General features: G+C 45.5%; 2 protein-coding genes across 11 annotated transcripts in view; one reads left to right on the plus strand and one right to left on the minus strand.

The window, feature by feature from the left end:
* Positions 1-1,085: 1,085 nt before the first annotated feature.
* On the plus strand, positions 1,086-2,046 carry LOC118111179 (urotensin-2-like). The gene is made up of 4 exons (XM_035159573.1): positions 1,086-1,191; positions 1,476-1,601; positions 1,809-1,852; positions 1,933-2,046. The coding sequence occupies exons 1-4, from the start codon at positions 1,086-1,088 to the stop codon at positions 2,044-2,046; spliced, it is 390 nt and encodes a 129-aa protein (XP_035015464.1).
* Positions 2,047-2,395: 349 nt separating this feature from the next.
* Positions 2,396-25,780, minus strand: part of camta1a (calmodulin binding transcription activator 1a) — a 284,247-nt gene continuing 260,862 nt past the window's right edge. For 3 of the 10 annotated variants that reach the window (XM_035159550.2, XM_035159544.2, XM_035159549.2), the window contains 13 exons: positions 15,084-15,265; positions 14,773-14,969; positions 14,585-14,663; positions 14,134-14,482; positions 13,577-14,052; positions 12,760-12,938; positions 12,269-12,512; positions 11,381-11,452; positions 11,239-11,259; positions 10,895-11,094; positions 9,965-10,039; positions 9,588-9,618; positions 2,396-7,513 (listed from right to left, as the gene is read on the minus strand). In XM_035159550.2, coding sequence (XP_035015441.1) covers positions 7,481-7,513; positions 9,588-9,618; positions 9,965-10,039; positions 10,895-11,094; positions 11,239-11,259; positions 11,381-11,452; positions 12,269-12,512; positions 12,760-12,938; positions 13,577-14,052; positions 14,134-14,482; positions 14,585-14,663; positions 14,773-14,969; positions 15,084-15,265 — 2,138 coding nt within the window. In that variant the 3' untranslated portion in view covers positions 2,396-7,480. Of the gene's footprint in view, positions 7,514-9,564; positions 9,619-9,964; positions 10,040-10,894; positions 11,095-11,238; positions 11,260-11,380; positions 11,453-12,268; positions 12,513-12,759; positions 12,939-13,576; positions 14,053-14,133; positions 14,483-14,584; positions 14,664-14,772; positions 14,970-15,083; positions 15,266-15,642; positions 15,822-24,935; positions 25,238-25,780 lie in introns of those variants that run through there. The other 7 variants (XM_035159560.2, XM_035159548.2, XM_047340082.1 and 4 more) reach the window with 6 other exon arrangements.

The following is a 25,780-nucleotide window of genomic DNA, read 5'->3' on the forward strand; positions in this document are numbered from 1 at the left end:
CAGGCCACAGAGGAATCAATCATCTCTCCCGGAGCAGCGTGAGGCTTAAACACGGAAGAGACAACATTTATTTTAGAGGCTGAATAACCTGGGATCTGCAGCGGGTCCTTGCCTATTAATAAAGACCATGAATCTTAATGGCTTTTCATGATATACGGCATCAGCTAATGGAGAGTCTGGCCTTCTGACCGTAAAATTAAATGTCACCGTCGTTACATCGGAGATCATTAACATACAAGACACCGAAACCCTGACGTCACACGTGTCATAAATATACAAATTACATACAGAGGTGCAAAGTGGGGCTTTGTGAGTATCCGTCTCCACCTGTCACCCTTTCTCCCGGCAGACAGGAGAGTTTTACTGCACGACAACAAGGAAGTGAAAGCACAAATATAACATCTCCCCAGAACAAGGCCTCTGAATAATGTGCATGAATCAACCTGACTCAGTGACCCGTTGGAAAATCCTCCGCTGCCTCAAAATGTCAGACGCCTTACGGACCACGAGGCCTTGAATGGTTTAGCATTTCCGCGGCACCACTGCGCGAGTAATTACGTGGTTTTATGAGTTCTCCCTGCTTTGTATGCAGCTCCCATCCAGGAGATTTTTCTTTGAGTCGAGTCGATTCAAATGGCCCCAGAGTTTAATGAACTGGTGGCGCGGAAAAAAAAACATTAGTCATTTGGCGGGCGGTTTCTCCACCTGCTCCCCTGAGGGACGCCGCGGAGAGTGACATCAGAAACACCGGCGTTTACAAAGTCAGTGAAGAGAGTCAATCAAGCTGAGGAGCTGGTAAAACATGACCGTGCCCTTGAAGCATGGGCCACGGCACTTGTGTTTTTATTGATCCTATAATTCACCTGTGACTGCCGGCTGATTTATGACTGGTAGATAGACAGGATGAGACTGTGGATGCTGCTGATGGCTGTGGTGGCCAGTAAGAGGGAAGAGGAGGGGGGAAGAGGCTACAGCTCAAACTATATAACCCGGTTGGAACCAGCAGAGCATGCACAGCAAGTCTTTTTTTCCCCTGCCTGACGACCTCCAGAAGAGTCAGAGCGACTTCCAACCGCAGCGTAACCATGAAGTGTAACCATCTCCTGTCCTGGGCCTTCCTGCTCGCCGCCTCCGGCCCGACGCTGGGCCACCCCATCACAGAATCGGCTGAGATGCCCTATCCAGGACCTGGTAAGTGGAGAGGAACACCTCCGTTACACCTGTTGTTTACTAATTTGATACTTGATCAGACTTTTTAAGTCATGAAACTTGGACAATTCATGTATCCTGAGTCTCAGCTCCCACACCTGGACCATCAATGCTGGATGTCTCTGTCTAAAACATTACAAATTTCAGTTCTCTGTTCAAATAATCAAACAGTTATTACTAAATGTTGTGTAGAATCTTTACCATGACAGAAGTGTTGAAGCATTGGATGCATACCGTGTCTCCTGTTATATTTCCGTTGTCCTCAGCATCGTTAGAGGACCGAGGAGTCGCCTCCCTGGATGATCTCTCTCTCTCCGAGCAGAACTACCCCCCTCAGGACGGACCTGGTCTCAGATACGCCACCATCATATCTGGGGAGATCAACAGAGACGGTGAGAAAACACATGAAATATCAGTGTTCACACACGCAAACACTTAATCCAGGAATAATCTGCATCCACTCCAGCATGAGGCCGTTGGAGGCATTGATCAGAAGTGGGTAGTTTAACCTCTTTAAGTCTTATAACTTTATACTACCTCTGCTCCTAATGCTGCTCGTGCACATCCAGCTCGTAATGTTGTGCTTCACCTTCTCTCAGGTGTGAGAACAACAGGCCTGTTTCCCAGAGGGATGAGAAGAGAGGTGGGTTTTCTACAAACGTCACCAATGTCAAAATACAAGACAAATAAATTAATCTAAAATGTTAATCTCAACTCTTTCAGGTTCTACTGGAGAAACAAAGTCTCCTGAATCCCTTCAGCCACGTGTTCGGGATCCGGAAGCAGTTCAGGAAGAGAGCGGGGAACACTGAGTGTTTCTGGAAATACTGTGTGTAAAACTGATTAACTTAACGTTACACACAAGAAACAGGGCTCATACAAACACGTGCAGACAAAATCCACATCATGCTTGTTTGTGCACATTTGCCTAGAACATGTACTCACACACACATATAAGTAGGAATGATTGGGACATGTTGCTTGAGGAGTTCAGGATGATTTATTCATTTGACCTTTATGTTGTTTGAAACTACATTTGTGTACAAAGTCTCTGAGTGATGTGAGAGGTTAACGTCGAATAGAAATAAAAAGCTATATTGTACAAATCTGCTTTTTTTGGTCTTTTTCTTGATGATGCACTTTCAAAGTAAAAGGAGGAAACAAAAAGACGTTCCAAGCTTGGTTCTCGAGTTTTCTTCATTTTTTCATTTTTTTATTATTTTACAGCAGAAAGAATATAAAGCATTCAGAAAACATCTTCCATATTTTAAGGGCAATTCAAAACGTTTTGCATGGCTTCAGCAGCTGAAATCTTTTTTTTTTTCCTTTTTTTTTTTACATATCCATCGAGTCAGTGACGCTTGTACATGCACAATTACAAAAAATAAAACTTACAAACAGGAGAAGGGAAGAAAAAGGAGGTAACGCAAAGACACATTGAGGGAGAACCGAGAGGAGATGAACGTTTTTAAGGGGGGGTGGGGGGGGTTTCAGGGTTTGGGGAGCGGAGAAAAATTGGGTCACATAACAGGGAAAGACAGAGAGAAAGACAGCTATAGAGGAGAGGAAAATAGATCTAACACTAGTTCACATGCAAAGTGTCGAGGACCCGGAACTTTCTATCAAAGCAGGGTCTGTTTTTTTTCTTCTCGGTTTTGGAATTGATGAAAAACGTGCAGTTCAGTAAAGGGTGCCATATAATTGCTGTCCATAAACTACTGAATGCTTGTCTTGCAATACTGGCATTTGCATAAGAGTAAGTCGACTACATGTGTCCAATCATTTGAAACTTCACTCGGCCTATAGGTCTCCACAAAATAGTTCTTTATTGCTCTGTGTCCCCACGAGGGGGACGTGTCGTAAAACGGTTTCTGTTTGTGTTGTCCTGATGTGCCTGCCTTTCTCCGGTGTGGGTGCGTTAAGGAGGAGGAGGAGGAGGAGGACGAGGAGGGGTGGGGTGGGGGGGAGAAGAAGAGGAGGAAAGGCAGATTCTCAGTTTCACAGAACACCTTGAAGTCGGCGGTATACTAACGCAGAGAGCCAGCTTTCAGCGAACCTGTCATCCCATTCATAAATGGCAGTAAAACAAGATTTTGCAGGTGAACTTTTTTTTGTATAATTTCGCTCTTAATCTCAACCCCCCTTCTACACTTTGTCACTTAGATGAATTCGAGGCCTGAAGAACGGGCCGGAGTTATACGAGGATTCGACAGGAGAACGTCAAATCATTTATCTTAATGAGCTTTATATAACCGGACTCTTTTATCCGGGGCTCCCACCGGTGTCTGTAACGTTTCAGCGATACCGAGAGGAAATGGATTAAACTTCACATTCACTCATCTTAAAGACTTCGGTATCGCAGTCTGTCCTAGATTTCTTCACCAGAAAAGCGTCGCTGAGACATTTGGTTTCATTTCTCAGCTTCTCCTGCTGTGAGTCACGTGTCGCGCTCTGTTTCCTCCTCCCCATTTTGGCACCCTGAGTAAAATACGTAAGGGAGGTGAACCAGCCCCTCGGCCCGGAGGAGAGCGGTGCTGCCTCCGTCGCCCCAGTGTCCTATCTGACACCTGGACGTGACTGCGTGTGTGTGTGTCCGTCACGTGGTGGCGTCTTGTGCATGTGTGTGTGTGTTTGTGACGTGTGTCAATGCTGTAACAACGGCCTCCAACCCCTTGTCCATTTGTTCCTGTTTGAAGTTGGGAGCACACTGATCAAATCGAAATGAATCGAGAAAAAACCCAAAAGGGGAAAAAAGCTCTAAAAAAAAAACAACCCTGTCCTCATGCTCGGCCATGAAGGCGTCAGTGGCGACTGGGTGTGGATGGTTGGCTTGTGCCCTCCAGTCACGTGGCCCTCTGTCTTTCGGAGTTCTGTGACACGTCGAACCAACGCCCATTGTTTTACAGAACAGCAATTCTTTTAAACGAGTCTATCTGACTATCGATTCTAGGAAAATAAGCATGCTTTAGGTGCAGTTCTGTCACCCTGTTAACTATTTTACCCATGCAAGCATAATAAATCCTTCTCCGCTTTGCCACCACATTGCACCGGCTATGCATTCGATGCCACGCACTTGGGGATGAGCGCAAAGGCAACAGACCCCAGTAGTGGCGTTTTCTAAGTGTGATTTGAACGAGCTGTTCCCAGTACAAAACAGAAAAGAAGAAGAAGAAGAAACGTAGCATGTAGACAAGCTGGAGTGCTGCACTGATACTGGTGTGAACTGGGGGGGGGTTTCGTATTTGTGGTGAGTGTGAGGTGACGGTGCGTGTTCATGTAGAAGATACAGCACTGAATGTGGGGTGGGGGCCATGTTCTCTGGGATTCCTCACGACCTCGGGTACGTCGTACGCGTTGGGACGTTAGCTCGGTGTTGTCGGGATATGAATAGGCACTTTCTACATTAACACTCAGGAAATAAAGTTCACATGTCAGATGAGTGGAAAAACAGGCCAACAATTTAGAAACAACCATTGAGCCTAATAATCGTTTTTTTTAACAAACATGACAACACGTGGGGGGAGAGAAGACTCATGTTTTTCAGTGGCACTTGGCTGAATTATCACACGTGGTGGTAACTTGGATACAGAAAAACACTTTCTGGTAGTTCTGCTGGGGGATATATTATTTAAGGATTATAGGCAGCAACCGACAGGCACCTCTAGACCAGCAGCTCGCGTGTGCGTCTCCCTACACAGGTTCGATCAGAACTGCTACACACAAGACACATCGCAGGTCTCACAATTATAAATGGCACCGGTACATCACAGCCATCACTGACCCTGCATCGAGGTGAACGACGACTCCAAACGCTGCTTTAGCACCTGTGACTGCTCAGCTTGCAAATCCAGTCATGCACAGTTCGCTACACATGGCTTTTTTCAACTTGGTTCATTTTGGAATAACAAGGTCACATTTCAATCCTGGCAGCCTTGATCAAGGAGTTTCTTTTCATTAGAACATTTATTAGTCAAATCTGGTCCCCGGGTTAGAACGACCGGGGATAAATCGGAGCTTTGAAAGAGGGGGAGTTCAATCTTTCTGTCAGTGACAGAGAGTAATAACGTGGATTTGCTTTATAGGGACGCCGTGGGCAAGGCTGCCTTTTACAATCTTCAAGATCAGACAAGATATCTCAGAAACACGTCACATTCCCTTTGCAATGACAACAAAAAAAAATAAAATCTCAAATGCATCTATGGTAAATTCAGTGATGGTAAATGCTTCAGTTGTCTGTGGGAACGGGGGGACGGGGGGGGACATGAGAGGTTTAAACTGCTTTCTGCTAAAACACGACGACTCCCTCTGCAAACTGTGTACCTCAGTGATCTATTGATCCTCTGCCAGTTGGGATCTTATGGTCTTTAGTGCTAGTGTGTATTTCACTGTATGATTATCTGTTCTGCAAAAAATTTAACTTAATTCTCTTCTTAAGCTATTATAGCATTCACATACCTTGGCACCATTGGCAAAATCTTCTTGGTAGCCCAAAACAAAGGAAAGAAATAAATAAATAAAACGTAACCGTACTTTAAAGATAATTTTGCAGACTTCTCCTAACTCTAAATACAGTTTTTTAACTTTTTCATATTGCATTAATATCATGCTTTAGCAAAATGTTCTTCTCAAGAACCATCAAAATAAAATAAAATACTCTAATAGTGAAATAGTTTTAACTTTACAGAGCATAGCCACTACTGCTTTTGTTGTTTTTTTTCCCTTTTGACTCTGTTCATACTTTTCATGCACATAGCTCATTTTTATCCCAGGTATTTACACTATATACAAACAATACAACCATACTTCTTAGGCATTCAAACAAAACTATACAAATATTCTGTTTTTGTCTCGTACCTGTTTTTGACCCATTTTTAATGAATAAAATAATATATCTCTAAAATACAATCCCTTTTGGGTAAATGTTTTTTCCTACGTACTTTCAGCCTTCTTTATATACAGAAATCGCTCAATTGTCAAAAATATGGATTTGTCAAACCCCTATTTTGGGACAAGCTTAGGGACCCCTCAAAGAATCTCTAAGACGTCAAGGCAATGTATGTGATCTTCCCCTCAAAAGCCTTCACAGGCTCTGAAGTTCGTTTAAAAAGAACAGTAATAACCTGCATGACCAGAACCGTTACAACACAAAATAGGCAAGTTCTTCTCTCTCGTTAGGTGTGAGAGGAGCAATCTATCGAACAAAATGGACAAATACAGGGATAGCTTCATTACCGAGATGTCAGAACTCATGGAGGAGAAGATGGATGTGTGCGCCACTAGAGTGGGAACCAAAAGGAAAATCATAGGATAGGCTGAAAGACTAGACCATAAGCACACAAGCAAAGACTTTTTCTCGCCAAGAATTCATGCATTTTTTTTCTTGGTAGGATTCAACAACATAGAGTCTGAAGATACAGATCATCAATACATTAGACGTGATGGAACGAATACATCGGACAGTATGGAGCAAATTCAAGTAATAAAGTGACGATATATACCATAAAGCATAGGGTTTTCTTTAAGAAATGGCAAAACAGAAATATGTTATACCCCATCTGCATCCGCATGGTCAAACCCCGGACTACATTCATTTGTAGCTCCACCCGTGTGGGCAGACTGGTGGGGTAGAGCACAGTGGGACAGGAGGAAGTGTGGAGCTAAATTGAATATCACCATCTACAGCAGTGGTAGAAATGAGCGCGTGGGTCACCAATACATCTGGTTGAAAAAAATCCGTCCTCGAATGATTGGTCACTTAAAAAAATATGAAATACGATTAGAGCCCAGAGTGTTTTTCTGCGTGTTCGCCCCAAAACCTCTGGGATCTTCTGCAGCAGCCGTGATTCACGTCTCTTCAGGTCCTCGCGCGTGACAGACCTCCTCGGACATGTCCCTCCATCGTCCAAAACCTCTTCACGTCCAAATAAAGACAAAGCAATCCACGAAAAAAGTGCAAAAAATGCCATGAAGCAAATGTTCTGCAAGCCCCCCCCACCCCGACCCTTAGAGTTTATAATCCCGTAGAAGTTGCCACTCTCTGACCAAAATCAAGTCAGTGGAGAGAAAAGATATGTGAAAAAATGCTGTTGTACATGTAATAGTAGTCGAACCAGTAACACTGCAGAAGTAGTAATAATTGCAGTGCTTGCATTGATGTTTTTTTTTTTTTATTCCCATTTCTCTTGTAAAATGTCTTGGGTACAAACGAAAAAAGAAAACAGAGGAGTCAGGAGAGTGATGTCACATCGCGAGGGGGCTCGTCTGAGGGGTCTCATGTTCCCTGGCCCTTTTCAATTCTTTCACCCTGGAACACAGACAGAGGAGACAGGTGTCAGCAAGAATATGACGGCCACAACTTGAGTAACAAGCTCATCAAACACACACAAACACACACACACACACACACAAACACAGTATCACACGGCTCAGCCACAACTATCAGAACAATATCAAGTCAGCCCAGAACAACAGGAACTACGGCTGCTCTGTGAAAGGAAGCGTTGGTCAGGATGGAGCTGGACAAAAGGGATTATTATTATAGCACAATTACAAAATCATTACTATATTAACTTATTACATTAATGATAAATTACACTTAAGTGACAGAATAAGGACAGGAAATCTTTAATTATGAAATGTTCCCAAAAAAATACGGCATTGATATTATAGCTATTTTAATTATACAATATTCTACATTAATATCACTCCTTTCACCTTTTGCACAAAATGCTGCATGTGACACTCACGTAACTGACTTTGATTATGACAAGAAGATACAATGCAATATAGAATTTTTAAATGTAGTTAGTACTTGTGACTCTTCCTGAGGTTTATACGTAAATGTTTTTTTTTTGGGGGGGGGGAGGTTTTCCTCACTTCTGTCGAGGGTTGCCAGTGAGGCAAAACTGATTTGTGAATATGAGCTGTACAAATTAGATTTGAGTGATTAGTTCACGGAGGAGCAGAGGATGAGTGAAAAGTGGTTCTGTTGAGTGCACGACACTCTTTACCCTTAAAAAATTGGATTTTAACACATCAACCACCGTCACGTTATGGATTTCGTTCTGCTCCGGCAGTTCTTAGAAGAAGGTAAATACTGCAACATTTATGTATTGAAGAGAGGCAGACGAGCTGGATGCATGTTTAGATGCAGCGTGTGCGCGCGCGTGTGTGTGTGCTGCATCCTCTCATGCAGAACTGGTGAACTCCTGGAGGAATGAATCCATTAGAGCTTTGTGATGTAGTCCTGCGGGGGGGGGGGTGTAAAGGAACCTATTGTTTGTTTTTCCACTGTGACCTATATGCTATCACAGCTTCCTAACCTACTGTAATACCACACTATAGCAGACACGCCTGAATTAGAGTTGGTATTTCCACAATTCTCTAAAGACGCCGTGTCCCAATTCAGGACAGTAAACAACAGAGGTAAACATGTCGCAGGGATGTCAACAGCAAGGAGGCTGAAGGTTTGTGATAATCAAACATTAAATCTTCTATAACGTGGTGTTTGTGTAGCTTCATTCAGCAGAAATCTTATTGTGCTGTACTTCTAATTCGCTTCGTTTTGATGAACCAAACGGCAAATTGCATTCAACAGTTGGACATGGCTTTAAGCATATGGAAGACAGCGGGGGGGGGGACAGGTTCCCCTCCCAGTCTGTTGAGTGGCTAGAAACAGGACACAAGGCCAGTCAGACAGACAGACATCCAGTTGAGAAACAGCAGGCCCATAGCATGCCTGAAGGTAGAGGAGCAAGGCCCAGAGGTGTCACCACTTGACATGCAGCAGAATAAAAAACATGATCGAGGAAAAAGCCTCCCGCTCCCTTAAACTGGCTTTCATCTGCATAACCACACAACCAAAAGTCAAAAGAAAAAAAACCAAAAGGAAGAAACCGTCGTGAAACAGAAAGTCATTTCCAAGGAGAAAAAGACAGAGATAAAAGAGAGTCAGAGAGAAGTGCCTGTTAAGTGTTGCAGTGACATCGTCATTCATAAGCATTTTGTTAGTTCGAGATCGGTTCTGCTCTAAATCTGAGCGTCTCAGTCCACCTGTGGCTCCGGTCGGCAGCCCTTCATGCAAGCAGGCATCAAGCAACAGTGATGGAGAAGGAGGCAGATTGGGTGGAGGGGTGGGAGAGAGAGAGAGTGAGGGAGAGAGAGAGGGAGAGAAAGAGAGGGAAGGAAGGACAGAATGCAAAGGTCGAGACAGGAGGAAATAATTGTATTATTAGAGAGTGAGAGTGAAAAACAGAGCCAAGAGGGAGATAAGAGGGAGAGAGAGGGAGAGATAAGAGTGAGTGAGAGAGAGAGAGAGAGAGAGAGAGAGAAAGAGAGAGAGAGAGAGGCACGAACTGAGTTGCTGAGGCTGCACTCACCCGCTTGAACAGTCTATGGTCCATCAAGGGGCTTGGCATAAACAGCAAAACAATACCAGAGAGCTATTAGCACACAGTAGGCACTGTGAGGGAGGGGGCAAGGACAGGTGGGGGGGGCCAAATACAGTGAGGGGGAGGTGGAGCTAAGGTGTTGGAAGACATTTCTAACCACCCAATTTAGAAAAGTAAATAAAAAAAACACATGACACCGATTAAAGAGGAAAGTTATGAAGTTTCTACTGTGTCTTACCGATTAGCTCAGTGGGACATTATCCCTTTAGACCATGAGCCAACCACTGAGGTTCTGCTTTGTCTATGTTAGATCCTGTGCGTGTGTATGTGAGTGAGTCAGTGTGTGTTTCAGTGTCGGGGTCTACCTGTGGCGACAGCGACGGAGGAACCTCATGATCTTCCTGGCAGCCTGATCCTGCCTCTTTGTGAGCAGACTACCTCTATAAAAACACCACAGAGCCACATATTCATGTTAATATGATGTTAACAGTTCAGCTGCAACTGAATATAGCAATTTGTACAGTTATTAATAACCAGAAACTGATTGTTCATCATCTTGAGAGTCTTTACCGAGCACTCGCACGTAGGCTTCAACCGAAACGCTGCTCGTTCACTTTGAACAACTGCATTGTGGTTCTGAGAAAAGCTCAACTATCACAACTCAGTCGAATCACATCAATAGTTAGGTTAGGTTTTTATTTCAAAGAGGTTTAAAATAAAAATAGAATTATTAATACATGTAAGTGAGAAAATGGCTCAAAAAACACGTGAACTTTAACTAAAATGTTCAAAGGAAATAAATTATGTCCAAAAAGGAGTAAGAAGTTCTCTTATCGAGTTCTCTTTTTTTCCATATTTCATCCGAACACTTCGGTAAATGCCACAATCATCACAAACATTAAATAGACATAATGTAAATACAGACATCTAACGTTAAAAAGAGTCTGTAGAGGAGGCAGAGTCAACTGCTGAACCTGGTCAGTGCTCATCTGGTTGTGGAGTTTATTTCCTTCTCTTGAGCATTTCCTGGTCACCACTAAAACTGAGCAGGAAACTGTGACTGCTTGTTGTCGTTATGATGAGTTTGCCATCGCCGAGCATCAGGTTCATCGCGTACGTGTGAGTGCTCAGTCAGGGTTCCCTCTTAAAAAGTATCTGACTTAAGTCCTGACTTCTCCTTCATCAATTCCAATAACATAACTACTGCAGTTAATTTTGTAATAGGCAGCAAGATAGAGTGGTTCCTTCATTAACATACTGTTTCTAGCAGGATGATTACATCTCAGAGTATGTACCTCAGTTTGTGCTGCACCAGGGCAGCAGCTGCCCCGCGGTGGTGGGGCTTCAGCCTCCCAAACTCCTTGTAGCTGCGGTAGTATTGCTGAATGAGCACAGCCGCCCTCCTGCTCTGCTGGAACTTCTTCTGTTCATGGTAGCTGCGAAATTTACTCTGGATAAGGATGGCGGCCTGCGTCATCTTCTTATAAAGTGCGTACTGTTGACGAGAACAAAACAAACGTGACGTGCTTTTGCTAGATGTGTGAACGCTGCAGTGGCGCTACGGGATCCCGCTGCAGTAGAGGATCACAATCTGAAGTTTGGCAATGAATTCAGCTGCTGGTAGTGAAAAGCAATTTACCTTCAAGGCTATCCATGTTAGCTTGCAAACAGAAAAGGGAAAGATTGTGAATGATGCACTAATATTCACCAAAGCTCTGTATTGAGAGTTCAGTCATTGATTCCTCTTACATTTGTCTCGCTCGGCACTTTGTGGTCCCTACCTGTTTGTACTTCTTGTAACAACGTTGAATAACAGCAGCAGCTACTTCCTGTTGCTCTCGGAGCGGCCGTCCCTGTTGGAGAGTAGAGTGGAATAGGTCAGAGGTCACAGTAGAACCTGCATTTCGCCACAAAGGAAAATTAGTTGCCATGTCAAGTCTCGCTGAGGTCTCCTGGTGGCTGGCAAATGAATGCCACCTTGGAATGAGTCCACGCCTGGTGAAGTGGACAGTGGGGAGAAGGAGGTAAGCTGTGGAGCGACACAGAGCCAAAGGTCTAGCTCAGTATCAGCTGACACAACAGACGACTGTGAACGACAGCAAAAGGATTTGTCATATGAACTTCTCATGTAGCTTCGGGAGGTTGGGTAGCAAGTTGAGGAATGGGATCGGGCGGGGGGGAAGAGGGACTGGTGTGTGGAGAGCTAGTTAAAAACAGGCAGTAGCAGGCTCCAAACAAGTAAGTGAGAGAAGAGAGAGAGAGAGAGAAGAGAACATAAACTTAATTGTGTCTATTTGGAGCAGGGGTTCGGGGGGGGGGCAATGCATCGTTCCTCTAAGCAAGGCCATGCTCTGCTCAAGCCACCTTCCCATGCTGAAACCACAGGGACATATCGGAATCTGTCTTTGCTTGTGTTGACGTGTGCGTGTGATCGGAGAAACAGAGAATGAGACAGAGATAGAAAAAATGTGAGCATCATATTAAGCGTGATTAGAAACAGTAAATCTCCAGACGCATCACGACCTTTCCTGCTAAAGTCAGAACTCTACAGCCTGGAACCTTTCAACATCTCCCGCCGAAGGCCCCAAAAGAAAAACCACCGAACAGCACAGCCCTGCCACTGTGGACTGCAGTACACACAGCATACGGCACCAGAGCCAGGCCTGTACCTTGTACTTGCGGAAGGCAGTTTGGACGAGGCGGGCGGCCTCGTACAGCTCTCTCTGCTCGGGATCGGACAGAGTCAGCTGGGCCAGGTCTCGCTCCACCTTGCTGTTGGAGGCATTGATGAACTCACTCCAGTCGGCCGGGGACGGGAGTGTGGAGCGCTCCAGGGGCGTCTCCCTGAGCGGAGACCCGCCAGGACTGAGGCTGGTGTTGGACGATGGGGTCAGGGGCTCATTGTAAAGAGATCTGAGGAAAGACCAATACAGACGTGTTCACTTCCTCTTTGCTTTTACTGGAGGGAAGCTGCAGGTAGTAAATATCCAATCCTACAACACAGCTGTTTACTTTACACCTATACTTCCCCACCCATTTTATTCCAAAATTCAGCAACATAAAAAAATGAATACCTCTGCAGGGAGGGGAACTCGTACTATGCACACACACACACGCTGTCATTTCAATATTGATATCTGCCGCCCCCCATGCTCCTTACCGCAGATGTATGATGCTCGGCAGCTGCTCCACATCTCCCAGGTAGTTGGCCAGCCAGTTCATGGTGTTGCTGACCCCCGACGTGTCTAAGGGAACAGAGTCGGCAGCGGTGAAGTTCTCCCTCTTGATTCTCTCCGGCGTGGCCTCGATGATGTGCTCTGCCAGAGTCATCATGTTCACCTGTTCGGTGGAGACAAACCGAGACGAGTGAGAAAAGCAGGGGATCGAATTGGGAATGACTTATAGCGAAACATTTCTAATCCAGCACTAAGCACATCTCTTGAAGGACAAGTTAGACAGAGAAAGACGACCGGAAGAATTCCCAGGTTATAGACATGGATCAATAGAGAGAGTTTATTACTCTGTGATGGTCATTATTAAGTGTCAGGTTGGCCTGGTGCACTTTGCCTGCCCAGTAGAGAGGCGGACATAATAGAGATAACATGGCACTGTTTAAATGTCATTCATTCTTCACTGGTGACTGTGCAGCTCTTACAACAGCCTCCGTCTAGTAGTACGAATGGTTTATATGCAAAAGCTTATGATGTGTATTTGTATTGAAAGGCTTGTTCCTTTTCTTTTTCACTAACAGTGTGAAGATCAGTTCACATTGCCACTTTTCTGCTCTATGCTTTTCTTCCAGACTCTGATTTCTGCTGACATTTCTGCTGCTGTAGTGTTGCAGTCCATTTCTGTGATGCAGTCTTTTACATCAACAGCAAAATGCTTTTGGCCCAAATTAATTCTTTGGCACTGCTGGTGCCAGGTTCTACACACCGACCACGTACACCGCTGTTGTGTTTTGGTTGTTTAATCACCTGTAGGTCATCCATCTGTGTGAGGCAGTCCTGGTTCTCTAGATCCTCCCGATAGGATAACAGTTCCGCATCAGCCATTTCTCTGTCTGCCATCACCAGCATGCCGAGCTGCTCTCGCTGACGCAACCGGTTGACCAGTTTCTCCTTCCCAAGGCTGCTGCCTCCACCGACCCCCGGCGTCTTCCTTCCCAAGCCGCTGCTGGAGAAGCTCTCTCTCGAGGTCCATCTGACTGTCCCCGTGCAGCCTCCTGTGGACAGGCTCTTGTCTGAGCTCAGGCCCTCTGAGGACAGGCTTTTGGGACTGGAGGACAGCTTGTGGAACTGCTGCTGCTCCAGGCTCAGAGGAACAGACATGGCCTTGTCCGGCCGTGTCTGAGAGAGTTCTGGGTTGGGTTTATGTTTTTTAGCTAGTGGGAGGTCTCTTTGGCCCTCGCTGCTGTAGTAGTTGGAAGGCTCTGATCTGGGCCTTCTCAGGTCTGCACAACACAACATGTAACCATTAGGTGAAACACTTTTCTTCTAAGTGTTAGAAACATGAAAGAGAGAAGTCCACTGACCTGGATTGAGGCTGGTGGTGCTGGATGTGGTTGTGGTGGTGGCAGGACCTCCTTTCTTGCTGCTGGGTGCGACTACACTGTCGTTTGCCCAGCTGACCATCCAGCTGTCTGTGGTGGGGGCGTCTGGGCCCGGGGAGAAGGACATGCGAGCTGCGGGTGGTAGAGGGGCTGGAACCTGCTGCTCCTCCCTCTGTAGCTGCTCCAGACATTCAGCCAATTTGGTGTGGCCACGAGAGCGGGCGATCGACAGGGGTAGACGGCCGAGAGAGTCTGGGATAGCGAGGGCACGTCGGTCCCATTTGTACAGGACCACTGCTGCCTCCAGGTGACCCAGGGCACACGCCCACATCTGATGGATCAGAAAAGGCAGATTAGGAAACATCAATCTACACTGACTACAGGTTCAGTAATAACTTCTAGGATTCTCTTCACATAAAATATGCTCACTTACCAGAGGCGTGCAGGAGAAGTGATCCACATTCAGAGGGTCCACTTCCAACTCTAAATCAATACTATCAGCATGCTTAGTGCTGTATGGAGGAGAGAAAACAATCAGCAACCCACTGGCATTCGGTGTGGTGCACACCAATTACAAACCAAAGCACCATTATAGAGTATCTAGAGTAGATTGGTTCTCACCGCCACTTGATGAGTGTCTGGATGAGGGTGGCGTATCCCTGGCCTGCAGCCAGGTGAAGGAGTGTCATGCCTCGGAAGGTCTTAGAGTGGATTAAATGTTTGGACTTGGCCCAGCAAGCTCTGCTCATCATCTTCTCACAGACCACCACCACGCGGCTCTCAAAAGAGCTGCCTGCTTGAATCTGGCCAGACACACACTCACATAAGCAAAGGAGCAAGACGTTATTATGAGTATGTGCGTGCTGTGTACTGACACATACAAAATGTTGTTTTAACGCTGAAAGCACGAGTAACATGATGTTGCCTTTTACCTGTGACTGGCTGTGGTTGCCTCCACCTCCTCCACCTCCTCCGCCACCTCCCCCTGTCCCCCCTGTCCCTCCCCCAGCTCCGCCACTCCCTGCACTGCTCGGCTGCTGGTGGCTGGCCATCTCCGCCATCCTCCTCTCCATCTGCTCCAAGCGCTCCAGGATAGACATTCTGAACTGGTTATCTAGGCAAACAGTGGGACACAGAAGAAGATGAAGAACACGTCAGCACACAAGTAGCACAAGTAGCAAGAAAAATATGTCTTTGCTGTTACCAGCACAAACAACCCTGAGTCCTGACAAGACAAATTATCACGTAGTATGCACCACAAGGTGCTCTGAGCGGCATGAGGACTGTCGCAGTCACTTGGGGATTAACATCACCAGGGAATTAACACAAATTTCTCAGATACTGCAACGCTGATGGCAATTTAATTTCCTACTTTTAGCTGTAACACACAACCCCCCCCCGATAATCACTCTTAATCTCTGCAGATTGTGAGTGAAAAACAATGGCATCAATCATTCACTTCATCAAAACAATCGACTTTACTAAAATAACCTTTCAGGCCCATCAATCATCTGCTAATGGCTCCCATCACTGAACTCCTGCTGCCATCTCTCATGCATTACTCAAGCACTGGCCCAGCACGCTAATACAGGTTGAATGATTGGCCAATGAGTGGGGGCATGCTAAATGTGTCCAGCCTTTCACACAGGGCCTCAGACACACTCTGGGGGAGTGTGCAGCTGACGGGCCTCTCCAGCTGATTAAGTGCAGCCTGTTATGGTCACAGAGTTCCAGCCCACCCTGGTTCCATACGCCTGTGTGGTAGGAGGACCACAGAGCTGACAGTACTGAATCAATCACCACTCGCACCCATCCACAGTCCTTGAAATGCGGCCTTTCCATGCATCAAGATGGATGCAGGTGTGTAAGACTTGGAGTGTTTACTTGCTGCTTTGGAGGCGACTGCTGCTTTGTACCTCGTGTCAAAGTAGTGGAGTGGGGTTGTCACTGATCAGCTTTTCAGCCTTGCGACAAGAAAAGCTCATCCTGATGTCAGAAATAAAGACCATGTTGCATAATTTAAGACCCCAGTGCACAAAGGGCAGAGGAAATCTCTTCTAAAGACTTTAATTGAAACAAGTACACAAAAAACTATTCATTTATGGTCATTTATAGTAGAAATTCTAAACTCTTACAACCACTGCAATTTATCCTTTGCTGCAATGTGTACACGTGAGATTATAACCTCTAAGAGCCAAAGATCACTGAGACATTTAGGAAACAAACCTCCCTTACCAACAAACACACACACACACACACACACACACACACACACACACACACACACACACACACACACACACACACACACACACACACACACACACACACACACACACACAATCCTATGTGCAGACAGTGGAATGGGATGGGCACAGAGAGACCACTGCAGCAGGGAGTATAGAAGACTGCATTAGCATTCCCCATTTAGCCACTATGAGGCCGTTTCTGTGGCAACCTGCTGCCGAGCGGTAACTAGGCGACAGGAACATGGCTGTGTGTGTATGGTCTGCCAGCGTGCTATTGGCTTATTGATGAAGGGGAGGAGAAGGACTCTGTACACCAGCAAAAAAAAAAAAATGGTGAGAGAAAGGCAAACAATGAAAAAATGGAGTCCATAAATCTTCTTCGCTGTGCTTTTGTGTACTTTGCCTACTGTCTTTTCTCAGCGTTGATGCCGTAGGTAGGGCCCTAATGACTCTAAGTGGGGAGCCGTCACAGTACGACCCGGTGACATCTGCGCTTTACGGTGTCTTGGCAGTCGTGGCTCAGGGCTCCGTGGAGAGCTAATGTCACAGTCAAACCTCCTATAAGCTGCTGTAAACGAGGTCAAGTAAGTGCTATCATTGGACAGGAAAACATAATGTCACTGGCTGGTAAATTACTGCCTTCAGTGACAACATGCCGCAGTGTGAATAATGGACTCTGAGGACAACATTGAGTTCTCTGCCTTCGATCCCTCTGTGTGCTATAGACTGCGTAAGTGAGGATGCTGTCGGATCAGCAGATTGCTCCAATAATCGAGCAGTTTGGAGTTTTTGCTCAGACTCTATGCTTTGTGCGCAACCATCTCGAGACAGGTGAGGTGAAGAGTTGAAAGCCTGTTCCAGACGGAGTGCTCGTGTCAAGAGGGGAGTCATGGGGTGGAGATAGGCCACCGCACTACAACCTGCCCTGGCACACGGCTTTGCTCTTCCTCTCCCACTGGTTTACAGGTGGGGAGAGACGTAGACAGAGAGATGAGGAGAGAAAGAGGAAGAGAGAGAGAGGAATAGAGAAAGAGGAATAGAGAGAGAGAGAGAGAGAGAGAGAGAGAGAGAGAGAGAGAGAGAGAGAGAGAGAGAGAGAGAGAGAGAGAGGGGGATAGTTAGCGGTAGGCTGACATGTCTTTGTTCAGACCCAGTGCTGCAGTGTGCTGCAGTGCAGATGATGTCATCTCCACCTGCTGCCTGCTGCTCCAAATGCGATGCACGTCCACTGCAGAGGGAGGATGGGGGTTGAGATGAGGGGGAGGAGAGAGGGAGGAAACTGGGAAGGTGAGCAGCCAAACAGAACTGTAACAACAGGGTGACGTTGTTAACGCCCTCCCACTTTCCGGTTTACTCCCTTGTGACAGTGTGTGGCAGCAGACGTGGTCACTTGCACACATTTAGCGTGGACTGTGACATGCTTTTATTTAAAAAAAATAAATAAAAAAGCAAGTGGGTGCAGAAATGAGCAGCACTCATTACATTGTAAGCACTGAAAGCATCAGTCAAACGAAAGGTAGAATTCATTTCAATGCCAGACTAAGTTTCTTTTTGCTTTCCTTTTTATTCTGCTTATTGATTTTTCATTATTTTCAGATTTTATGTGTTTGGTTGTATTTTAACAATTCTTCAATAAATGGAAAAATGTGATCACAAAAAAGCCAGGCTCAGTTTCTGTGGATGAGACAAGATTCCTTGGTTATGGAGATTTATTATACATTTACTCCAATGCTTTAGGTGCTGGATTCCCCTGCAGGACTTCAAATTGCATATGAAAAATTCGATAGGAAAGAGAATTCGTTCCCCGACTGAATGAATATCACTTCTCCCAAACTTTTATCTACCTGAATTCATCTGAGCTGTGGGTTATCCTATGGAGTACTTGGTTCTATCTATTGTGAGTTATATTAATAAGAATAGAATTTAAGGGTGTTCAGTCTGTCACATAACAATTGGAGAGTGTCTTTTTGAAAAGACAGAGTGGAAAACCTCTCACCTCTGGGATGAAAGCCAGGAGACGAAGGGAAAGTGCCACAATTAAAGGTCCTTTAAAAGAGGAACCGTTGTTTTTGGTGAAAGGGGAAAACTACGAGCACCAAGAATGTGAAGAGCACCTCCACATATTAGTGAAAGAGGCCTTGAACCTTAATGACCGATAATGCAAATGAGCAAGTCTGTAGCTTGCATTTGAGCCAACACTCATCTATCTGCTAATTCCAGAAGTCTGTCTGTCTGTGTGTGAATTGTTAAGGGCCTTGTCAAATTTGGTGCATTTTGGACAAACAAAACATTCAATATCAATAAACTTTCAATAAACAGGGAACCAGAAGCACCGATTTGTAGCAGCGAGTTTCACAGAGCTTTGAATAAACAGGTGAACAGCTCTTTGTGCAGCAGCGTGGTTCAGCTTCAGGGTTCTGTGGACTGAGTCCTGCAGCCGCTCTTTACTTGAAGCGGCTCAATTACTGGAGGTCACTTTGACAGTTTCAAAGAGCAAACTGCAACCAGCATCACCAAACAGCCCCCCCCCCCCACAAACAACCACATATTAAACAAGAGCTGCACTAGTTACAATGAATGTCTACTGTTGCCACGTGAGACCAACTAGACAAGAGTCCTGTGACCACATCCCATAATAAAGATAAAACAGCCGGCTTCCATAGGGAAAAAGCCACAAATCTAATTTGGGAAGTCACTTTACAGTAGAGGTACTGTAACATACTTTCTGTGTGATAAAACCAGTGCCTGATCTGTGCTGAGTCAGAAGTGCTCTGCTGTTGCTTCCTATTAGCTTCTCTCAGAGGACATGGGTGTCCTCTACGAGACTCAGAGAGCAAAGGACCCGCAAGATGTGCATTGGGTTTCAACCCACACAAGCGCAGCGTCACAGCCCTGCCCCGCGTGATCCGCCTCATCTCTGGGACATGGCAGCAGGTTGACATACAGAGGGATTACGGGAGGAAGGACAGGGTTGTTTATTGACATGCAGTGGAGCACAGTGGGAGTGAGAACGCTGAAGGGAGGAAGAAGACAGCAGGAGACATCGCAGGTAAGGACAGGACAAGGATGAAGAGATGAGACGAGAGGGAGGGCGAGAGAAGAAGAGGAGAGGAAGAGGTCAGGCGAGAGAGAGAGAGAGAGAGAGAGAGAGAGAGAGAGAGAGAGAGAGAGAGAGGATATGCCAAGGCAGCAGTCGTCATTGAGACAGGTTGAAGAATTCAGTGGTTGGGTCAGGTGAGCAGGCAGCGAGAGGCAGCGTCATCTGTCGCGGCTTGGAAATGTCAAGGATGAGGGCAGGAGAAGAACTATCAGTGGAGCTGCGTTATCTTAGAAACATGTGGACACTTGTGCAAGTAAACAACTTGCATCTTCAGCAGCAGTCGGGGTCTTAGACAAACAATGTAGTCCAGCATCTGTTTTCCTGATTATAGATCATGGAACCCTTCCTCTATCCTTTCGCCGCCACACACGTTCCGTTCCACACTTCAATCCGAGAATAGCTTATAAACGTATAGTGAACTTTTGATGGAGTGTAGGTGGACAACTTTAATCCTCACTTCTGAACCCCCGGTTGTGTCCGTGCCAATCAATCTAGTGCTGGACCTCGTTATCTCTCTGAAGCCAGGCAGCTCCTCGCATGTAACCCCGGAGGAAGACCAGAGGCCGGCCTCCCTCTGGGTCTGTGTGAGCTGACTGACAGAGGCTGGTATTTGTGACTGAGCAGAGGAAGGGGCTCTGGCCATCTGGCAGCAGCAGGCCTCACAGCTGGAGCACACGGGGGGGGGGTCTATTGATCAAAGACCAACTTAACTTTGACATATGGTGGAGGTTTTGTTGCATCTATTGTTATTTTACCTCCCATTTCAATCTTGTTAGCAGAGATTTAAACTGCCTGAATAATAATAATATATGTGGTAGAGACATCTTTCTTTTGTTGAGTCTATTATTAAGGCATCAAATCAATTCGAAGACACCATCCATCCACCATCCATCCATCCATCCATCCATCCGTCCGTCTTATCTGCTGTACTGCTCAGGGATGTGGGGGGTGGGGCGAGAGGCAGGTACACCCGGACGGCTCGTCAATCCTTCACAGGGCGAACACACACAAACCGACAAATGCATTCACACTCACACTGAGCAGTAAATTAGTTTCCAATGCACTTAACCTGAAAGTCTTTGGACTGCCAACGGGAAACTGGAGGAAAGTCCTCGGACATGGAGCGAACACACAAACTGATTTTGTTTTTTAAAAAAAGGGCAATAAAACGCCCACTAGAGATTCCTTATTTGGCTGTTTTCTATTTGTCAGATGGTTGATCAGGTCTTGTTTGCCTTGTTACTCAATCCAAAATAATTTAGTCAGCAGGCAAAGGTTTTGATGACTTTACTAGTTTTGCTTGGAATTTGTTTTCAAAAGCAGAAACGCACAAGATGCCAACATTTTAAGTTCAAGGCTAAAACAAAAGCCAGTCACATGCCTGCATCACTGATATACATATCTCTTGCAGTATATGTCAGCAAATTAAGCAGCTACAGGTTGGCAAATTTGTAAAATGATGTTCCCACACTGTTAATTTACTCTCAACTACACAGTGTGCTGAAGTTTAATAACTGCAAACAAAGGTCACAGAGCTTGAATGATACTTTTCCGCTCAGCCACAAAAGGTGAAGGAGCTCTTAACCTACTGGCATTTACCCAACTATATAGGTCAATATGAGTTTAGTCTGAACGCTGAATAGATGCACTGTGTCACGTTGAAGGTAAAATGCCAAGAGCGCACACCACTGGGATTTACTGTCATCTGCTATCACCCTAATAGAGTGATTCACTATTGGCTTTTTGTCTTGGACAGCGGGGTAGTTTGATTTTTAAAAAAATTTTTTTATAGGCGTTCAATCGCTACAGTAACAACAGCATACGATTAGCCCCTTATTTGCATCAGCGACTGTATACTGCCTGACACATGAGCTGCAGAGGAGAGATGAGTGGAGAAATGATTTCAAAGATGAATCAATCAGAGATAAAACACCACCACGGCCAGATGGACAGGACGTCTCCAAAGCTTTCCATTAATAGTAGGACAACACAGTTAAGACGAAATGCATTCACAGGATTCTCAGCCTCCCTTCTCTTCCTCCTCTCAGTGGTTTATAAAACTGGCAGCTACTTTGAATCACATTTCAGTCTTTTGTCAGATACTGGAAGGCTACAGAATGGAGAGGATATTGTAGGTTTGTAATTTACAACTGAGGACAGAGGCAGAGCTGAGACTTGGAGCCATCTGATCTTGAACATGATGTAAGTTATGTTTGGTGAGGGACTAAATTACCCCCTCTGTTTTAATTTGCTCTTATGACCGCTCAGAGAGAAACGACTGCACGGCCGGAACAGGGGCACAGAAGCACCTTAGCTGAGTGACCCACAAATGCAGAGCTAACAACATAACATAAAACAAGCACATTCCCTGGGTTGTACTTATTGAAACAGACAGTAAATTAGCTGCGAATACAGAAAAAAACACATTATCCCCTTATGATTTATAGCAGACTGGGTCTTGTTAGGACAGGAGTGGGCAGCGAAATGCATATTTCACATCACAGCGCTGACATATTCTGACTGATAATGTAATCAAATGCAAAACACAAATCACAGCTTCACAAAACGCGATCAAAAGCATCATTCAAGGCGTCTTTGACAGTTCCAGCCCAAACTACACACAATGAGCTGCACAAAGGCATTCTGCATGACGATTATGTGGGAAAGCATTCAATCATCATGGTGTTACACACCTTCTTACTACTGTATTTTGGATTCAAATAGACTATAAAGTGAAAGAATGAGAACAAAAATCAAGAAGTCAAATATATAACAGTATAAAGAACAATAGAAGTCCATAAATCAGGAGTGTTGAACTGGGACTGTGGCACATAAACAACCAGAAATGATGTGCGCTCTCCAAATTGTTTTTCTTCCAATGTCCCACTACTGTCTCTTTAAACCCTCCAGTCTGAGGTGATCCATCACCTCCAGGTGTAAGCTCTCTCACATTAGAGCTGCTGTGAGTAGAATTACTACTATTGATAAGGCTCCTGTTACTCATATTATGGGACGAGCAGAGCCACACCAGTGATAATACTGCATCCAACATTAAATAATTGATAATATTGATCTGATTTTTCACCTCATTTGCACACAACAGCTCCATAGACATAACTGCTCATATTAGTAGCAACAGATAGTTATTCTTTATTGTTCCAGGCGGGAAATTTGTTTTCACAGCCCCATTCCATAACATGTATCCACAAATACACTGACACACACATACAGTATATGTATGTTCAGAGGGGTTTTTACATTTAGAGCTGCTATGAGAAAAGGGACAGAACTATTACAAAAGTGAAATGATCGATATTAACCCTGCTGCCCATGCTGCTTCTGCAACAAGCACACAACCACTATACGCATGCGCCGCTATATTGATGCTAATGCTACTACCACTAGTACAAGACATGTTTTTGTGAAGTGCAGCCAAAATAAAAACCTGCTACTACTGCTGCAATGTATATTAAATAATTATTACTTGTTTCTGCAATGGATGCATATGCATTACTCTCACACAACACTTGCAAAACATGCTCTATTTCAGACTTTTCAACTTTGGTTTATTGTATTGCGTCTTTCACAGTCCTCATCAGAGGCTACAATGTGGCCAATGCATTGACTCTTACACCTTTAATACAAATAAACTCCAAAGTTCAGAGACGAGCAACAGGTAGATAAATGTACATCTGCAGCTGTGTCAATTTAAATATTGTGCAAAGCTCTAAACCAAAGCAACGTTTGAAGACTAAACAGAGGCTCGAGTGAAGTTGCTGTTCACATGTGTGTGCTGCTGCCAGTTGTCACGTGGCAGCACTCGATGCACCGTAGCAACGCGTATGCAGTGTGTTCAGTTGCACCTTAATTGTTTAACATACTCCGGATGCTGTTGATATAGTCAGCCCCACACATGTAATCTGAACTATGAAGCACAGCAGCACAAGGACTGGATTTTAAATCACGACACGCTGGACCAGTAGCGACACACATGGATGCGACAGCCCGGCTCTAATGTGCTGCACGACAGCTACTGTAGTACTTTTAACAACACGTGAAACAGCACATGCAGCCTGCAACATAAGGGACCCTCGTCTGAGCAGACACAGTGACCAGAAACTGTCCAGAAACAGTCAAGAGTCCCTGCCATGTGAAAACCCAAAGTGTCAAGACTTGGCAAACAGCCTCGTGAGAGCTGCAAGTGAACTTCCTTTACTGCTCAAAATGCAAGGAAATTAAATGGTGTTTGCCCCTGAAGGCGTCTTGAGGAGTCAATTTGCTCAGACACTAGTCGTGAGTCAGGAGTTGGCTACTATCAACGTCAACTCTCCAGTGTTCTGCAATGAGGCAGAGTCACAGGGAAACACTTGAAGAAGCATGTGGCCACAACAGATTCATTTATTTTAAAACTCAGCTACAGCACTGACACAGCTGGACATGAAAGCACAGGGATCACTCAGCATGCTGGGCAGAAACGTGGAACTTCAACTTTCACAAGAAACGTACAGAATGCATATATATAGAGATTTAAAAAAGACCAAACACAACACAAACACAGCACAGCACAACAGCCAAAGGTTGAACTTAACACTTCTAACCTTCTATTTTATTTTCCATTGGCAGAGTCCACCCCAAAGCAAAAAGCAAAAAGACTGCCTCTTTTGTCTTTTAGGAAACGCAGGTGTCATTCACAGGCATCCTGACCCAGAGGAGTCCAAGCAAAGCTGCATTTCACTCAGAATGGCAGTTGCATGGTGTTATACCAATAGAAAAATGTAAAAAAAAGAAAAACATATATATCCTTGGTGTGGACTGAGTCTCAGTCTCAACAGAGCACTCGTCAACAATAGAACAAAGTGAGGAAAGAGAGCGACGCGAGGAGAGAGAGAGAGAGAGAGAGAGGGAAAGGGAGAGAAAGAGAGAGAGGAAGACCGCTCACTACTCTTCTTCCTCTAAGAGCCCCCTCCTCCTCTTCACTTGTTTCACCTCACACACACACACACACACACACTTTCCCAGTGTTTCTAGTAGTCGCCGTTACAGCAGCCTGCAGTAAAATGACAAATACCGCTGCTAGGAGACGATGTGCGCACGTGCCGCCGGTAAACAGACGCCCTAATTTCCCGTTTCTGCCGCCGCCTCCTCCTCCTCGAGCCGCGGGTCCTTCAAGCTCCTCGCAACTCGCTCCTCATCTTTATTGTTGCACATTTAGTCCGATTATAACACTTCTCTCATTGTCACGCATTCGAACTCAGCTGCTCTGCTCGACGCGCCTGGCCGTGACGCGTCTCTCTCTCTCCATGCAGTCTGCAGAAAAGTCTGCACAACCATTCAAAGAAGGAGAGAAAGACTCAAAAAAAGGGAAAAAGACGACAGGGTTGTCTCCTTCAGCTGCGAACTGAAAACTGAGTCCTGCTCTGTTTGCGGTAGTTTACCATGTTTACCCAAACACGCCCACTCCTCCGCTCCTGCATTGTGTTTGTCACGCCGGTGCCAGTCAGTACTGTCAATGCGCTCCCCTGCACACCAACAGCCGGTGTGCATGCAGCTATGCGGGGCTGAGATTTGGCGAAAGTCTCCCAGGGCTCGGGTCGTGGGGGGGTTTTCTTTCTTTTTTTTTGTTGTTGTTGTTGCAGGAGCTCGGGGACTTTTGGAGCAATCGGGGTGGGGGGGTGGACGGTAAGTGTTGTGCGGCTCCGGCAGCTCTTGTGCGTCCTGCCCATGGCTCCGTACCTGCAGTGCTGCAGAGAAAAAAGCGCCCCTTCCCCCACTCTGCATTATGACAAATCAAGGCAGGCAGGCAGCTGTGCCATTAGCAAATCACAGCATAGTGAGTCTTCCACGGGAGAGCAAACTCACAAAGCTGATGTGTGGCTGTGGACCCACACTTTCATAACGTATGTCACAAACAGCCCGTGGTTAATCAGGTGAGTGACCGCGCAGGGGTTAAGTCACCGGAGTTTGTACAGTCACAGTTGGATATCAGGGGGAATGTGGAGGTGCACAAATAAATGGCAACGAATCATTACTCGATTAGATGTGCAACGCTCTTTGCTTTCCCCTGTCGTGCTGCAAGACTGTTGACATTATCGATGAGTGCACACACCCCAGTGATTACATCCTGCCCTACTTCTGAAACAACTTATGATAGATGGACTTAGTGGCACGAGGGGAATTGAATTTCTCTGCGATTTTCAAAGTGCGCTTTTGTGCCAGAGTCGCTGTCCACAGAGCGTTGGTGCTGAACCTGGAGGTCAGGCACGCATCTGCTAAAACCTGC

Source organism: Hippoglossus stenolepis, chromosome 6 (genome assembly GCF_022539355.2).
Source record: "Hippoglossus stenolepis isolate QCI-W04-F060 chromosome 6, HSTE1.2, whole genome shotgun sequence".
NCBI classification, from domain to species: Eukaryota; Metazoa; Chordata; class Actinopteri; order Pleuronectiformes; family Pleuronectidae; genus Hippoglossus; species Hippoglossus stenolepis.